Below are 18,201 nucleotides of genomic sequence, written 5' to 3' on the forward strand. Positions count from 1 at the left end.
GCTACAGTTCTTTTTTTTTTTTTTTTTTAGACAGGATTTAGCAGTGTATCCTGCATTATTTGCCTTTGCCAAATTTTAAGTCATCAAAAGCACTGATGGATTTGCAGTTGCTAAACTTCTAAAGTTGAACTGACGCTTTTATATTAATTTAAAATGTCCAAAGGTGACTAATCTGTAATTCAGTTGTAAATATTCTTAACAAATATGAACAATGTAGTTCAAAATGGACACATCTTCACTTAATTGTTCCGTGGCTGAATTCCACATTTGGGGTTTCTTTCCCCTGAGATGGTTGATGCCAGAGCTGACGTCTAAAATGGAATAAAGAATGCATCTGCTAAAATACCTCAGCTGTTTGTTTTCAGAGAAGTATGCATGGGAGCATGGGCTTGATTATCAAGAAAAGGCACTTCAGGTGATCATTATAAATCTATTTGTAATAAGTTCTTATAAGTGTGTTTCATTAATGGCTTAATGTCTAGAAGTTTCCTCTACCATAAATTAAAAAGGTGTTGCATGGAGATATACTTATGGTATACACATGGTATTTTAGTTTAGTACTATTATTCATTAGGGATGTTAGATATTGTTTAATTGAATAATTGTGAAACTGCACAAAATCTTACCTGTTACACAATTTTCCGGCCTCACTCCCAGAGAACTCCCTGTCATCCCACACTGCTGCCAAACAAGGGGAGCAGGCTCCCAGCTCTCAGTTTGGCATTCCAAGTAAAGATAATATTGTGACCTTATTCAGACACTCTTCAGTTTCCAGAACAAATTAAAGGTTTGGAAAGAAACAGTATCAAAATACTTCACCCACTTTCCCCATCTCAAGAAAAAGGTAAACATATTCCTTGAAACAGATGTAGAAGATCATAAACTCTAAGGTTATATCTAGACTGCTCCTTCTTGTGCAAAAAAATGCAAATGAGGCAAAGCGTGGAATATTGCTGCACCTCATTTGCATAATTAATGAGGCTCTGTTTTTGTGCAAAAACTCCCTCTTGTGCAAGAGCCATTCTTCCTCTTCCTCCCCCTACCCCCCGGAAGAATGGCTCTTGCGCAAGAGGGGTTTTGTGCAAAAGCGGAGACTAATTAATTATGCAAATGAGGCATGGCGTTATTCCATGCTTTGCCTCATTTGCATATGTTTTTGTGTTTTCCTAAACAGTGTAAACATAGTTTAGGAATACAGAATTAAATTACAAGGACTGCTTGACTTTTAGGCCAGGTTTGATTGAAGTCTTGCAGAAGCTGAGGTCCTACTTTGCCTTTCCCAAAAGCCATTCATGATTGATGTGATCAATGATGGCTCTCACATTTCCCAAACTGTGATTACAGAAACATCTTCTGTAAAAATGGAATTGTTAGATCTCCAAGAGGGCAAGGCTCTAAAGATGTCAAAATTACAGAATACAATCAAGTTCTGGAAGCAAGTGCCAGGAACAAAGTATCCTTAACTCAAGATTTGTATGCAAGTTATTTCAATTTTGGAACAACATACTGCTCTGAATCACTGAAGTCAGTGATGCAATTTGAAAAATCACATCATCATGCAGTCCTTATAAATCAATATCTGACTGAATTCCTCCATATTATCTTGACAACATTATCAACTGGATTTCAAAGACTTAACTAAGATGGGGATCCACAAAGCCACTAGCTTTAGCAGTAATTAGCCATGTGCAAAGGCAGTGAATGCATTGTGGCTCTTGAACTTCTGAAGACATTGTATGTGGCTTTGGAGGGTCAGTAAATTCAGCTACCCTGTTTTAAACAGTATATACTTTATTACCTGTTGTATAGGTAGGGACCTCTGTACGCTGAGGCATGGTAGAATTAAATACTGGGTCATATTCCCATCAATTCAGTAGTGATTTGGTGCTGAAGTCTGTGGCAGTGTAAATGTATTTTTTTTAAACCTTCAGGAAAATGAACTATGTTTGATTATAACCTCTTAAGAAAAGCTTTCCATTCAACGCAAGTTGCTGCTTAACTTCCAGTCAGACAGGAAACAGCACTGGTACCTTTTAAATAAATACGTCAGGGAATACTCTAGAGTTTCTTCATATGTCTGCCCTTGATTACATAAGGACTGTTGTACTCCTTTGTGAGTATTGCAGTCCTGAGAGAAGATGAGGGCTTATGTTGATTCTAGGTTGTGCAAACCTATACATATGAGAAATGAAAGTCTGAGCACTGGGGATGGAAAGATAAGGCAAGAAGAGGCCAATAGATGACAACTCTTGAATAAGACCATTCTACTTAAATGGCAAGGTGCAGGTTACAAGATATCAAATCTGTTTCCAGCAAAAAAAAAAAAAAAAAAGTTTGTCTGCCCCAAGGATGGATTTGAGAACTCATAGGACATTGCTGATAAACCAGTGTTCCTGGTTTCCAAACAATTAACAATAAAGGCTATGTTGGACTGGTTCAGAATCTCAGATTGCCTTGTATAGTTAGCCTTATTGGTGAAATGGTGGGAGGGGGGAAAATAAATCAAAACATCAAATTGAGGGATGGAATACTGATTACTTCCAGTTTAAAATACAATCTGGGGAAAATAAACTTGTTTATTCTGCCCAGTGAAGAGAACTTTTCAGATTGCTAGAAAGTTTAGACATTTCTGTGATTATAAAGTTCAGACAGTCCTCTATATACTGTGGCAATGAGTACCTTACAATAGTGGTATATTATAAAGGCAATCATTCAGAAAAGAGTTTGCTTTTGAGGCTGACATGGTATGGCAGCCGTGCTACTATTTTTCCTGTGATAGGATGCACAATAACTAGCTAATTTTACATAAACATTAAATTTAGCGCATTTTATAGACTTTTCATGCAAATTTAGGTGCAGTCTGTAATGTAAGCATTACATAACCTTTGTCTAATAGACAGCCGGCATGAGCTATAATGGTTGGAAGATGAAACAAGACAGATTTGGACTAAAGATAAGCAACGCAGTTTAAGAGGGAGGGTAATTAACTATTAGAACAATTTTCCAAGATCTGTGATGTGTTCTCCATCACTGGCAATTTTTAAAACAGAGAAGGCTGTTAGAAATTACATGCCCTACTTCAAATAGGAATTTATTAGAGCAATCCTACATATTAGGGTCACAGTGGTCCATTCTGGCCTTAATCTATGAACTAAAAAGAATAAGACTTGCTTTCTTCCCTGCTTTCAAAAGGGTGCCGTAACAGTGGAAACTGAGAGGATATATTTCTTAAGGCTCTTCTCCCCTTGCTGCAGTCACAGCCCCTAACAAAATGTTGGCCCAAGAGCAGAACTTGATTGCACTGAAGGAGTCTGGTGCCCACTGTAATTGGAGAAAGTACAGAAACTTCTAGTCACTCAGTACAAAACAACAATTCATGATATTAAAAGATGGCAAATTGAAAGCTGAAATCTTTTTTTCACACACAACACCATTAGCTTGTAAATCTGATTCCTATAAAATATTGTTGAAGCTGCGAGTTTAGGACTATTTGAAGAAGCATTGATCAGTAAATGGATAAAAATATCTAAAGAGTCACGATAGCAAATATTAATTTGTATATGCAACTGATTTGTTAGGAATATAAACACTCATGCATCAAAGTATGGCTGACTCCTTGCTAATAGCAATTAGGAGAAGTCCTCGGTGGCAGGTTATTTCAGAACAGACGAGTTCATGGTTTCTTGAGCCTTTTTTTAGAGCAGGATACTGTCAAGCAGGATACTGGATTAGATGGACCACTGGTCTGATCTAGTACAGCACAAGCAGCCACAAAAGCATAAATGAAACAAAAGTATGTGGAAGTTGAGGATTACTTTGAGAAGTTACAGAGACTAGTTGTGTGCACAACTTGATGGTTCAGGGTAAAGCTTTTAAATAGGTTGTATCAGTAATCCCTTATGCTGTTGTTGATTTAGACTTCTAAGTAGTTATGCTTTTAATATTGAGTACTCCTAACTATTGGCATTAGTCTCCTTATTATGGTATTGTGCAGTAGGATGACTAAAAGGAAGGTCTGATCATTATCCCCTGCACCAGGGGTGGGCAGTATTTTTTTTGCTGGGGCCACTTTGGAAATTTTTCAAGTGACCCCGGGTTGCACAGGAAGGGGCAGGGCCAAGATATTTCTGGGTTCCTCACCTCCAGACAATGATTGGTCTGGAAGTGAGGGAGTGCCTTTGCCCCCCCCCCCCCCCATTCCTCCTAGGTGCCTGTGCCTCTGGTGTGGAAGGAGACTTCCCATGCTCCCCTGCCCCTAGGCCAGTTGGGGCCTGGGGGTGGGGCAGTGTGCAAAGCCTCCTCTGCTCTGCCCTCGCCTCCCGCCCCCCCCCCCCCCACACACACACACTTGTATCCCATCAGCCTCTCTCCTAGGCCTAAGAGATTGCCTGATTAATGGCTTTTCTGGTGCCTCTCTTCTGTAACCTTGTGAGTTGTTTATGCTGCCACAGAACCAAATATGTGTCCTGGCAGCAGTTTGCTAAGAACATTTAGCTCCGTGAACATCAGCCTACTCGGTAAGGAGGGACATGTCCAAACAGGACTGAGGTATGCCATGGCAGTCCCACATGCACTCCCTGCGCAACCAAGAAAAAGTTAAAAAAACAACAACCCACAAGAACCATCACCAAGCAACCTGCAAGGATCGTGGGACTATCCCTTCGGAAAATGGGAAGGTCTTTAAGTATAGTGGTTCCCCAGTCCTTGGAGTGTATCAAGCAGTGGGGGCTCTATCAAGCCTGCGCTCAACATGGTCCGGTGAGGATAAGACTTTGCACTAGAGGACCTAAGGTCTTTTGTGCAGATCTAGTATCCCAGCAAGAGGGAACGTTCCAAAGGGAAGAGGCTGCATGTATACAGGGTGGGACATTGTCGGTCTTGCTCCTTGCCCAGCTTTGTATAGTCACCCTTGCACCAGATACCAAGGTGCCCCACAAACACCTCCACACCCTAGAATGACTCGTTCTCCAGGGAGCCCTTGTGTGTGGGGGAGGGAGCAGCAGCACCAGAGGCGAAGTGGCTTTTATGAATTGGGACAACCAGAGCAGAGGATCACTCTGTAGCTAGATGTGGGGATTTACACCTGTTGTTGCGCAGAGCTTTGCAGACCAGCCCTCCCAGTGTGCAAAACCCACCGGCAGCTGTGCCCCTTTGCCTGCACTGGCAATCTGTCTGGCCAGGACTGTGCTGTGCGTAGCTGCCACTTTGAAGAACCCCTTCCCTCCCATAGAGACAGCAAAGGGGGGGGGGGATATCAATTAGTCTTTTACATCCCTAGTTGCTATAACGGTTTGCCTCAGGACTGTGGGAAATCCACACTCCGAAACAAAGCAGTTAGGTTTTTATTACTCCCCATGAAGACAGTGTCTTGTCAATGGGATGGCTTCTCCCATCAACACAGCTACCACCTATTACCTAGGTAGTCTCTGCTTTTAAGTATACATAGGACCCCAACTTTCAGTTTAACAGGTCTTTTTAGTGGGCCTGGGCTGAGTGTAGAAGAGAAGCTTTGCCAGTAGGAAGAGGTAGCTGAAAACAAAAAGGCTGAATTTCCTGCTCCAAGTGTTGCTGGGAGGAAGGAGGTATTACAGCAGTGATGGGCAACCCAGGCTAGTGAGTGGGTCCCATGACAGTCTTCCAGGATAAGGGTAGTTCTAACTGCATGTTTGTACCTAGAATTTGTAGGGTGTATCACGTGTATGAAAAAAAATGAATGTGTAGAAACAAGCAGAATCTGGCAACCCTGTGTGTGGACAACAGTAAACAAAATGTCTCACAGGCCAGATATGGAACCTTGACGGACCACAGGTTGCCCACCACTGAGTTAGAGGTTGTACATTATAGCAAAGGACCATGAGGGATCTCTTCTGGTACTTTATAGAGGAACAATCTCTGAGGAGTAGCAGTGCACATTAATGAAGATATGCCTCACTTAAGTTTGTGGGAGTGAGAGGAAATAATGTGAGAGAGAAAAATAAAGGCTCTGGTCTCCTGCACTAGTACCTGTTTGCTTGGAAAATTTCAGTTTAACTTTCCCTGAAAAGACCCACGTTTTGAAGGTATGAACTGGAGCCCAGAGGACAGTTGTAAAGGGATATGTTGTTGATTTCACTGTGCCCATAACTGTACTTGGTGGGAGAGGTGTTTTAACTATGTTGGCTAACTTGTATATAAGAACTGTTTATTTTCCTTGTCTAGACAAGATCTAGGTGATTGTGTGGAATATACATCCAGAACTAGTAATGACAAAGTATACCTAATGAAGTATTGAGGCAAGGATTTCATTGTTTTTAGAAGGTGGTAAAGAGAATAAATTTGATTGTGTACCAACTTGGATCTAAGCTTTCTGACATATGGAGATATGGTATTTGCTGACTTGAAAATCTGAGGGAATGAGAGAGAAAGGAAATATGACACCATTCTTTTTAAATGCATTGCATACTAAGGATCTACATGGATGCATTTTATTTGCGGGGGGTGGGGGGAAATGTAATCAGCCATGGGTATATATAGCAGCCTTTCAATAGAACTTAAAACCAAAAAACTACTGTTTCACAATAGCCAGGAATAGAATATGCAAGCTGTTCCTGATATCTTAAGTGTTGATTGAATAATTCTCTGACCTTCTGTTAATGTACATCAAATAGGAAAAACAAACATTATACATGTCCAAAAGTTTATCTTGAGTTGAAACATTGTACTTTCATTCTGATTATCCAAAAATCCTTGACTTATGCATTGAAGTTCTCTGAGGATTATTTAATTTAGGTTTAAAGAAAGCAGGACTAATACAAAATGTGTAGTAACATTTCTGTGCAGTTTACTAGGAGTTGACCCTTGTCCAGCACCCTCGGGACCCCTGGCTGTAGGCTCTGCTTCTGGGTAGTCCTGCACTCCCTGGTACCTGCCGCTGCCTCCAGTCTCCCCACCGTCCTCCTTTGCTCTAGCCCCAGACAGGGGCTGGCTCTGCTGCCTCCAGCCCTGGCAGTGGCTGCAAACCCCTTCCCACCCCCCACCACAGTGCTGGACCTGGCTGCATGCCCAGCTGGGACTGCGCTCCTCCACCACACCAGCCGGGACTGAGTCTGTGCTTCCCTCAGCACCTGCCCTGACTGGGGCTGCACTCCTGGCTGCCAGATTGACTACCTCCGGCCCTGCCTGGGGCTATATTCCTTGCTGCCAGCCGTGGTCGGGGCTGTACTCACCCCCTTGCTGGCTCACCTAGGGCTGGGCTCCCCACCACCGGCCCAGCCCAGTCTATGATTCTGAACCTGGCCAACCAGGGCAATTTGATCCAGAAATATCTGTGTTCCTACTGGACCACAGATGTTGCCAGACAAGAGGGGCCCGGATTTTAGAGGTTCAGTCTCTACCTGCTTTGAAAGAGGTGAGTTCACATGTTTTATTGGAGGAGTTAGGTTGATTTTTGTGAAGGCAGAGCATAAAGCCACGCGACCAAAATAGGAGAAAGGGAAATTATTTGGTAGAGCTAATGGAGTTGACAGAGTATAGTGCATTAGGATAGGGGGGAAAAGATGACCACATAGTAGAAAAAGCTCTCTAATGTATTTTAAGTTAATCTGGAATGAAATGAGAAATCAAGTAACAAGATTCAACAAAGGATAGAGAAACTATTGGAATGGCAGACCAAAAAAAAAAAAAAAAATCAGATGTGGTATTGTAACTAAACCACAGATGAAAGTTGAGGCCAAAAAAGTCGCAGACTAAAGCAGCAGACCAGAGTTTTACCTGTTGATGCAAAGGCAGAGAAGATTTTTTGAAGGAAAAGAAATATAACATTTAGGGTACAAGATCCCAGATAGAAGTGAGGAAGGTGAGGTGGTACCCTCAAAGAGCCAAAGGTATGGCAAAAGAGAGGCAGCTGAGAACACTTTTTAAAGATTAAGAAGTCAACTGCATGTTTAAGGGTGGAGTAGGAGCCAGAGTGACGTTATAAAGGTAAGCAGCACCTTCAAAATGTATATTTTGACTAGCAGTTTCATAACTGTATAGGGTGATACATTTCTCTTATTTTTGTTAGTTTTCTAAATAATGATGTCTGTAGATCTGAGTACTTCCCAGAGCTTAGTATATGGAGTGTTTATCTGTCTATGTCAAAGGTTTTCTATAAGCTTGTATGTATGTCTAGTTCCTTAACAAATTCACTGCCAATTTTGGTCAATTTAATGGCCATAGGATTTTTAAAATAATAAATTTCATTGTTGTATCTATTTAAATCTGTAATTTCACAGTGTTGTAATTATAAGGATCCTTAACACAAAAAAGGAGTCTGAGGGTAACAAGGTTATTGTAGGGGGTTACAGTACTGCAAACTTAATCTTGTGCTGCTGATGGCAGCAGCACTGCCTTCAGAGTTGGAGAGCTGTGGCTGCTCACTCGGATCCCAGCTCTGAAGATAGAACTGCTGCCTACATAGCTGCACCCTCAGTCAGCAGCTGCCCATATCCATTCTCTCAGCTCTGAAAGCAGCAGCATAGAAGTAAATGTAGCATAGTATAATATTACCACTCTTACTTCTACACTGATGCTGCAAGTAGGGATGTTAAATTTAGATTAATCAACTAATCAAACAGTTGATGGAATTTCCATTGAGTACTCGATTAGTCGATAAGGTCGTCTCCGCCTTTGAAATGCAGCAGGAGCCCAGAAGTGCTACGGGGGAATATGCGGCGAGTGGGGGAAATCAAGCAGTCCCCTGCTGGCCCTGTGCTCCCTGCTTTTGAAATGTACAAGAGCCCCGCTCTTGCTACATTTCAAAGGTATAAGTGCCACCAGTTCTCCACTGTGTCCTTGCCCGCCCATGTAGACAGTGCTGAGAGGAACTGACTCTCTGTGATAGAGGTAGCAAGGGAAGGGGGGGGGGAGAAGCAACTAGTAAAGTTACTAGTCAGCTATTTGATAAGCATATGCTTATTGGATAGTTGACGAGTTGCTTACATCCCTAGCTTGAGGGACAGTCCTTCAGAGCTAGGTACCCAACTAACAGCTGTTACTCTCCAGCTGCCCAGCTCTAAAGGCAGAGTAGAAATAAGGGTGGCGCTACCACATCCCTCCTAAAATAACCTTACAACCCCTCAGGAACTTCCTTTTGAGCGAAGACACCCAATTTCAGAAACACCCATGCAAAATTTGTGTTGTGTAAGTAAAAGCATAGAAGGCCAGATTTGAAGGTGGGAGATCAGATTTCATGTTTGTGCATGTCTTTCATGGTTGTGAATTTAAGGTTCTATGTATTAGGGATGTAATAGTGTAGTCGATTAACTGATTAACCTATAAGCAAAAGCTTATAGGTTAATGCTGTAGACTACACGCATTTCTTTCCTTCTCTCCCTTTCCCCCCCTCCAGTAAATTTTTTTAGAAGGCTGGCCAGCAGCCTGGTTCAGTCCTAGCTTGCAACAGGTTTGGGACCTCCCCCTGCTGTGGCTCTGTATTTAAAGTGTATTAGGAGCTGGGCAGATAGACAGCCCAGCTCAGGCCTTCCCCCTTCCCCCCGCCGGCCCAGACAAAGACTGCTGCCATCCTGCGCTGCTGCCTCTTTATCACAGGCAACAACACAGGGTGACAGGCAGCTGGTCCGTGAGGGGAACTGGTTTTTAAACTTCTATCTGGCACCCCAAGCTTATGCCTCTGATACAGAGGCAGCAGCAAGGAGTGGCAGGGGGCTCCTTGGGAATGAGGGCAGTGGCTGCTGGCCTCGCCCTTACGGATTATAAAATAGTGGACTAACCAGTAAGAATTCATGAGGCTACCCAACTATTCAATTAACTGATATTTAACATCCCTACTATGTATGTGTGACCAAAGCATCTGAATCGGTAAGCCTAAAAACAGTTCATTTCAAAAGATTGCAATAGCAACTGCTGAAACATGCACTCATTTCTTCAGAGTGCTGCTTTGTTCACATTTAACGGTGAGAGAGTACATTGGGGTTTTTTTTTCTTCTCCTGATTTACATTGGTTTTTTTGTTCCTATTGAGAAATAGAGTAGATTTACTGGAAGTGGGAATGTTTGAGTTGTAAAGATAGGGAGTGAGTATTCATCAAGACCTCCAAGATTTTTTAATTTTTTTTAAAGTTTCTAACAGCAGTTTACAAGTAACAATTGGTTTAAACTTCTATATTATAAATTATAAAGTATTTAAGATTATGTACAAGATCACTTAATTTAAACCCCAGTTGTTCAATGATTACAGGTAATAGACAAGATTTTATGTATTGTCTCTTTGACAAATATCATGGTGTATAGATAGGACCTGATACAAGTACAATATGCTTTTTATAGCTATTTTCTGCTATTTTAATCTGATCTGATTACAACAAAAGCAGTCATATTGTGTTCCTACAACGTAACTGTGTGTGTCAGCCATGTTTGCATGCTGCATAATGGTTTTGGTGCTGTTTGGAAAAATCTGGGTAGCTATTCTGTTGTGTCTTAGCAAGGGACAGTACTCAGAGAACATGCATACCAGGCAGAATTAGCATTCCATGGGGTATAGCACTCTAGGGCATCCTACCATGTACAGAGCTGGAAAGAAGAGGTACTATCCACGAAGGATGTTGAGAGGGGTAATTGGCTAATTGTGTAGTCGATACAATTTGTATTGACTACATGATGAGTCGATAAGGGAGGGCACTCGGTCCTGGCTTGTGCCAGGCCCAGGAGCTACCACTGCTGTGGCTCTGTGGTTTAAATGAAGTAAGAGCCAGGTGCACAGGCAGCTGGCTCCTACTGAGTTTAAACTGCAGAGCTGCAGCAAGGGTAGCTCCTGGACCCAGCACAAACCAGGACTGAGCCGAGCTTGCTCAGTCCTGGCTTGTGCCAGGGTCTACCAGCCCCAGTCTGTGGGGGATCCAGCTGGGCCTGATGTGTGCAGAGGCTGCTTCGTGGTAGCCTCCCCCATGCTGCTGCCTCTGTTAGAGCAGCAGCGCAGGAGGGGGCATGAAGCACCACGGAGACGGTGCTGGGGGGGAACCCCCCACCAGCTCCTGCTTTCCCCCCCACTGCTTCCAATACAGAGGCAGCAAGGCAGGCGAGGAGGGGAGGGGTAAATGCAAGTAGTAGAGTAGTTGACGAGACTACCCGCTTACGTCCCTACTATCAACAGAGATTTTTCTGGCCATATGAATCCTGTTATCTGGCACTCCTTTGCCATGCATAGTTACAGGAAGACACTTGTGTACTAAACTGGATGTGGGAAAGGATTAAAACAGTTAGTAATCATGTTATATTTGTACAGAACAATCTGTCAGAGTCTGGTAACGTACTTGGTTAAACATAGGACTTTACTGTTACATAACCTTTGTCCTACTGACTTTCTCCCTTACCCCTTGTTAATTTTTATCTTTTGTCTAAAGTGTGTTGTAACTTCTTTGAGGCAACAACCCTTTTTTGTTGGTTTTTTGGTAACCTAAAATACAGCACCATAGATCAGATATTTGGCAAGTCATTGGATGTGTCTATACTGCATTTTAAAATTCACAGTAATGAATCTCAGGGCTGCACCATTGTAGCGCTTAATGAAGATGCTACTACAGTATAATTAATCCACTTCTCTGAGAGGCAATAGCTATATTGATGGAAGAAGCCTTCTCATTAATATAGCATTCTCTACATCAGGATGGGCAATAACTTTTGATGGTGGGGGCCACTCAAGATTTTGGAAACTGGTCAAGGGCCGCATTCCTCCATGGTATTAATGGGAGAAGTGTGGGGTCTGGGATGGAGGTTGGGTACAGAAGGGAGCTTTGGGTAAGGAATTGGGGTGCAAGAGGGAGGAGGGAGTTTGGGTGGAGGAGGCAGTTGTGACCTCGGGCAGGAGACTGGGGTGCAGAGGTTTGGGATGTGACTTAGGATAGGAAGGGATTTTGATGTCAGGCAGGAGATTGGGGTGCCAGATCTGGGATGCCGTATGGGTGCATGTGAAGTAGCAGGACGGGAGTGGAGGGCAAAGGGTTGGGCAAAGGAGGGGCTGTAGAGCTAAATGCTTGTAGAGCTTCAAATGTTTCTGCCTGATCAGCCATGTGCTTGCATGAATAACTGAGTGGGAGCGTTGTGCTTCATGGCTGCCTATTATTCAAACAGGCAGCTCCCATTGGCCAGTTTCTGACCAGAAACTGGCCAATGGGATTGTGTTGAGGGCGAGAGCAGCGTCTCTTCCCCCCCCCCCCCCCCCCCAGACTCATAAAGAGAAAATGCCCTGCAACTGTATTTCTGAGGGGGCTGCAGGAGAGCTTGCCTGCGGCTCCCCACTGCCTCTGTGGGCCGGACCTATTGGCTTTTGGACCGTATTTTGCCCAAGCCTGCTCTACATGTTAAGTTAGGTTGGTATAATTTCGTTGTTCAGAGGCATAGATTTTTCATACCCCCGACCAACGTTGCTATACCCATATAGGTCTGTATTGTAGACCTTCCCTCGGAGCCTTTTACAGACTTAGATTTGCTCTATGGCATTAAAAACAGCTTGTGGATAGTATGCCTCTGGATGGAGAGCAGGCTCTGAAACCTGTGAGGGTAGACTGTATTGCAGAGACCATGCTCCAGCCTGAGTCGCAATGTCTACGCTGCTGTTTTTAGCACTGTTGTGCAAAGCTGAGCCTGTAGATCAGGGCCCTTAGTCTTGCTGCCTTGGATTTTAAAATGCAGGGTAGACACAATCCTTTTGTTTCCCAGCTATTCCCTAAATGGTTTTCTGGGTCTGAGCTTCTTAAAAGTTGGGTCCCAGGAGCCCTTTTAGGAGACGTCAGAATGTTTCTTCATGAACAAGATAATAATATAACTGTCATTATCTACAAAGAGATCCTAAGATTTAAGTGCTTGTAGAAATTCAACCTGTCAATCATTCTCTTATTGGAAACTTTAGGAATAACTTTATTTTACTATTTTAAGTACAGTTGTATGACAGACCCTTGCACATTCACTAATTTGGATGTGGCTTGAGATGGTAATAAGTGGTGGTATGTTAGTGTCAGATTTTAGTGCATATTGGCTTTTTAAACTACACAACTTTGTGAATGAACTCCATCGTTTCTGCCTGAATGTATATATGGGAGTGTTCCAAATTTTATCATCCTAGTCTGACAGGTTCCTCCAATTTACAGGTAGAACTAAGACACAAATATACTGAGCAGAAAGTTTGAGTCTTCAGGTTTCAAGTGGTAAACTTGTGTTGGAAATCTTTTTTAATAAAACTCCGGTTTTGGACATGGAGGAGCCAAGGTAGATTCCCTTTCTTAAGTTAAAATAGCTTTGACTTCACTAAAAATTAGAATAACTAGCTTGTCCTATAGTTCAGTCACATTAATGGGAACTGCTTCCAAAGGGGGGCGTTACTGTCCCTTTTAAATATGGTTTTTACTTCCCTTGTAAAGTTCTTTCAGACATACATCTGCATAGTAACTATTGTAAAAATTAAAAAAAAAAAACCCCTAAACTACTAGGGAAAGCCCTAACATTGCTCCCAAAGGAAAGACCTGAGCTAACCCAAAGGGTTGTCCTGGGCCACTGCTCTGTCTTTTGGTGTCCTATAAGGGTTTATTCTCTCTCCCATTTTTTTCAATGGCTACATGACGCCGTTGGAAGGGCTAGTGAAACACATGGACTGAAGTGTGAGCAATACGTGGATAATAACCAATTCCATACAATCTTTACATCTGACAATACTACCACCAAGCTTTTCTTGTGGAGATCATCATGTGGATGAAGAGAAGCTGGCTGACAGTGTGGATGAGATTGAAGTAATACCTGAGAGATGAGGGAAGCAACCTAATGAATATCTGAGACTCACTGCTTTGAATTTTAAAATGCAATATAGACCTATCCAATGACTTGCCAAATATCTGATGTTGGCCTCGTCTATGATGCTATCTATATTTTATGTTGCAAAAAATAGGTTATGTCTCAAAGAATTTACAACTCAGTTTAGACACAAGATAAAAATGAACATGGTGAAAGGGACAAAGTCAGTAGGACAAAGATTATACAACAGTAAAGTCCTATGTTTAACCAAGTACGTTACCAGCCAGTGACACAGATTAAATACATAAACTTTCAAACTGTAATAGAAGGAATAAGCAGATTATTTGTATTTTCTGTACTGCCCACAGTAACTATTTTGGAATGCTAATTATGTAAATGCTTCTACTATGTAAAATGGTTCTTCCACTATGCATTTTTTAAGACGGTCAGTCAATGTATTAAGGTGTATGCCCTTTCAAAATAAACTCAAAGCATAGATGGTTTCAGTCATCTGTTTCAATCTATTTAATTGTTTTTGGCAAAATACTCAAGTATAAGTTTAAACGGAATGGAGTGTTTGGAGAAAGCCAAAAGAGTCTACAAAATAAACAGAGCTGGGGGAAGAGAGGGAGTTGTAGGAAAGCTTACTCTTTAGTGGGTCAAAACAGTCTCCTAGAACCTCATACATAATTATCAGTTATGCAGGGAATATCTACATAAAAATTAGTGTTTTCAGATTCTGTGCCTGAATCTGAACACAGTGCCTACTGAAATACTTATTTCAGTTAATTAGGAAACAATAGGCTGAAAAATCAACATAATATTTTTAGTGTTCTTATAAGAGTCTTGCAGACTCTTAAGGTAAATCTGTGGTACAGAATCAAAATGGTCTCCAATTGCGGGTTTTTTTTTATAGCTGATTATTTTTTATAGCTGATTATTACGAGTCTCTCAATTGGGAGGGTAAGCTGTTAAAACAGATTCCAATATATAATCCAAGATTTGTATGCTAATTAAACTACTTCACTCAAATCCTTTTTTTTAGTGTACAGCATTTTATTGAATAGGACAAATACATGTTTTGACTTTAAATAGCTTAACGGCGTGCAGGTTTAGTCCCTATCTTTCTCTCTGCAGGTCAGCAATTGTCTGATGTGCTTTGCGCAACATTGGCGATCAAACCATAAATAGCAATAACTATTTTCATAGGCTTTCATTTCAAGGAAGAAAATCACATACTGTACTAGTTATGTAAGTTGACTCTATTCATGACCGTTGGCCAATTTAAGCAAAATAAAACGTGTGTTTCAGAGGAGAATTCCAAAAAGGGCATTTTGAATGCTGCCTTTAAGTAAACAAAGTATTTTGCTTCAGAATAAATTATTTAATGTGTTGATCCTTCAGATAAATACCACAAGAATCTTAGTCTGCTAAATAAATGTAACTTAAAATATATAGTATGCAAAAGCATCAGCTTTATTTTTGCTTTTGTAGATCAGCATGTTAAAGCATGCATCACATGGCTTTGCATTCTATTGATCATGTGAAACTGATACTTTTTATATCTTCAGTATGCAGAATGTTCTGTACTGTGCACAAAGCATATAGGTTTAGTGTATTGAACCAGGAAAGAAAGTCGTATCATCTGACTTGTGATTCCTTGTGCAAAAAGCTGTGGGTGATGTATTTTCAAATCAAGTTTCTTATAAAATAGGTAGAAGTACTGTATTTGTTCGACAGGCTTATAATTCAGGAGAGTTTAAACAAATCCATATACCTAAGCTATTTATGATAGTCTTCTAAACAATTTTCTTGTTTTCTTTCCTCCCCTTCTTCATGGTTTGTGTGCCTAAATTTTTATTCGAGACATATAGTTCAGTCTAAATTACACTGGGATTAGCTGCTATTTAAAAGCTCGGAAACAATGTGTTGCAGGTTCTACTTCTGCTACGCTGTGTTTTCTTGATTGGCCAAAAAGTATGGCTTTTGCTCATTCAGTAATGCACCTGACCAATGCTTAATTTTCAGTACACTAATAGTCTGCTGGAGACAGTTGGGCTATTCACATGACCAAAGTTAAACAAGTGCATAGGTACCATGCTGAACTAGGACTACTTATTGTAGAATTGAAAAGGGTTTCACTTGTACAGCTACAGGTATAGTCTTGTATCTTGTTAAGATTATTTTTCAAAGGAAAGAATGTTAGTTAAAATGAGTTAACATATGCATAACGTAACAATTTGGCAGACATATCACAAATGTTAAGTGCACTTTATCACTGCACTTGGATTTAAGTTTTAAAAAAGTACTGTATACATAGCATTGGGCACATGTAAAGCTTCAGTTTATATTTATCTTTTAGCTTGTCAAAATTCCCAAAGCTGATCTCCCAAATGAAGTGCATAACTTTAACTTCTACTTGTCAAATGTTGGCAAAGATAATCCTCAGGGAAGCTTTGATTGTGTCCAGCAAACTGTTTCAAGGTAAGCAATAATTAAATTTTGTCCTGAAAGAAAATACTACATTTGTTGTGTGATCTCAAACAGAGTGAAAAGTTGTAACACTTTTTTTTCAAACTATAGTAAAATATAACCTCTAGTTATAGTAGTATGGCCTTTTATAAAATATAAATACCTGCTTTTATATATTACTGTTCTTGTTTGACTTTCCAAAATTAAACTGAGTACTCTCTCACCTCACTAGTGCCATACTTAAAAAGTAGGCAGTATTGACAATGCTAGGATTACAACTGTGCTGCTACTGTTTGGATACAGCTATACTTGACAGGTTTCTAGCATGGTTTCTCTTGACTGTGATGGATAAGGATTTTTAAGAACTACTGCACTAATCAAAAATCATATCCACCATTTCATGACTACCCTGTTCTAGGACCTTGGTTACATCACAGCAATTCCTCGACACTGTATAGTTGGATTTGTAACAAGGTAATACACCGTTCACTTTCATCTATGCAGGCAAGAATGCTGTACCATGTTGGAGTAGAAACTTACAAATGGATTGAGGACATTGGTGTTTCTGATATTATAAATTGAAACTTGTTTTATAGACTCACTCCTTGGCTAATTTATAATATTAGAATGTGTCACTGGTGCATAGCTATGCATACTGATCAGGAAATTGAGCTAAAACTCTTGCATATAAATAGCCATGCTTATATATTGGAATAAATTACAGTTTTGGTCTAAGTCTAGACCAGTGTTTCTGTAAGTGGTCCACAAAGCCTCATGGCCCCTATTGGCTCCATTTCACTGTTTGCAGCCAAAGGGAGCCACGGAAAGTGGTGTGGGCTGGGCAGCACTGGCTCTAGGCAACAGCGAAGGAAGCACGTGCTTGGGGCAGCACATTGCCAGGGGTGGCATTCCAGCCCGAGGAGGAGTAGGCAGGGAGCCCCACGGAAGCCGCCCGAGCTGGGAGCCCTACGCCCAGCTGCTCGGAGCCTGCGCCTGGCCCTGGGGTGCTGGGGTGCTTCCTGGAAGGCGGGGCAGGGTGGCTGCTGCTGGTGACACTGAGCCCGGCAGGGCAGGCTGCGGCCATGGTGGCTGCTCCCGGCAGCCAGCTCCCTGGAGAGGAGTTCAGGGGCTCGGCAGCCTCTTGGGCTCAGCTGCGGCAGGGCCCCATCCCTCGAGCACCAGGGACAAGTGAGTCCTGCCTCTAGCTACAGAGACCCCGGCGCCAGGCTGTGCCGAGCCCCTGAGGGAGCCTGGCTGCCTGACTCTCCCTCCCTGCTTCCCACCCGTCCCTTCTCCCTCCGCTGGGGAGGGGAGAGTAAAGGGAGGGAAGGCTCCTCGGCTGGGCAGGCAGGAAGCGGACTGTACCAGTGCAGGGGTCTCAGGCGCTGGGTGAGCATTGGCTCCTCCCAGGATGGCGGGAAGCTTCGTGGGCCTGGACTGGCTGCCATGCCCTAGGGCATCCCGAGCGCCATCCTCCCCCCGCCCCTCCAGCTGCAGCCACCCCGGCCCCGCACTCTGGGGACCCGCCAGCCTGGCAGCGGGACAGGTGCCGACTCCACCACTCCCCGGGGGGCAGATCCCTGGGGCACACATGGCCGGCTGAGCCCGTGGTGGCCCCCGGGAGCAGCTGCCAGTACCTGCAGCCATGGACCTCTCAGCCAGCCCGCACCTCGGGGCTGCCTGCGCAGAGCTCTCAGCACGCCTTGGCCAGGCGCAGGCTCCGAGCAGCTAGGCGCGGGGCTCTCCGCTCGGGACAGCCTCCGCGGGGCTCACCGCCTACTCCTCCGGCGGGCTGGAATGTGCATTGGAACAGTGCCCCAGACCAGCCTCCACCAGTGCCTCAGCTCCCTGCCTTGGCTCCCTCCACCTACGCCTAGGGCCAAGAGGGGAGCGTGCCTCCCTGGGGGAGAACACACGTGGGGGGAGGCAGCGCTAGGAAATGAGGGAAGCTCCTGCAGCCAGTTTCTTCTGC

General features: G+C 42.9%; 1 protein-coding gene across 4 annotated transcripts in view; it reads left to right on the forward strand.

Annotated features, from left to right (window-relative positions):
* The window catches only part of ELL2 (elongation factor for RNA polymerase II 2), a 75,860-nt gene that overhangs the window by 20,393 nt on the left and 37,266 nt on the right, over window positions 1-18,201 (forward strand). For 3 of the 4 annotated variants that reach the window (XM_075932107.2, XM_075932106.2, XM_006118674.5), the window contains one exon: window positions 16,120-16,241. Coding sequence is in view for 2 of the 4 variants with exons in the window: in XM_006118674.5 (XP_006118736.3) it covers window positions 16,120-16,241 (122 nt within the window). In the remaining 2 variants the exon portion in view is untranslated. Of the gene's footprint in view, window positions 1-39; window positions 416-16,119; window positions 16,242-18,201 lie in introns of those variants that run through there. The other variant, XM_075932105.2, reaches the window with a different exon arrangement.

Source organism: Pelodiscus sinensis, chromosome 6 (assembly GCF_052426305.1).
Source record: "Pelodiscus sinensis isolate ZL-2025 chromosome 6, ASM5242630v1, whole genome shotgun sequence".
Taxonomy (NCBI): domain Eukaryota; kingdom Metazoa; phylum Chordata; order Testudines; family Trionychidae; genus Pelodiscus; species Pelodiscus sinensis.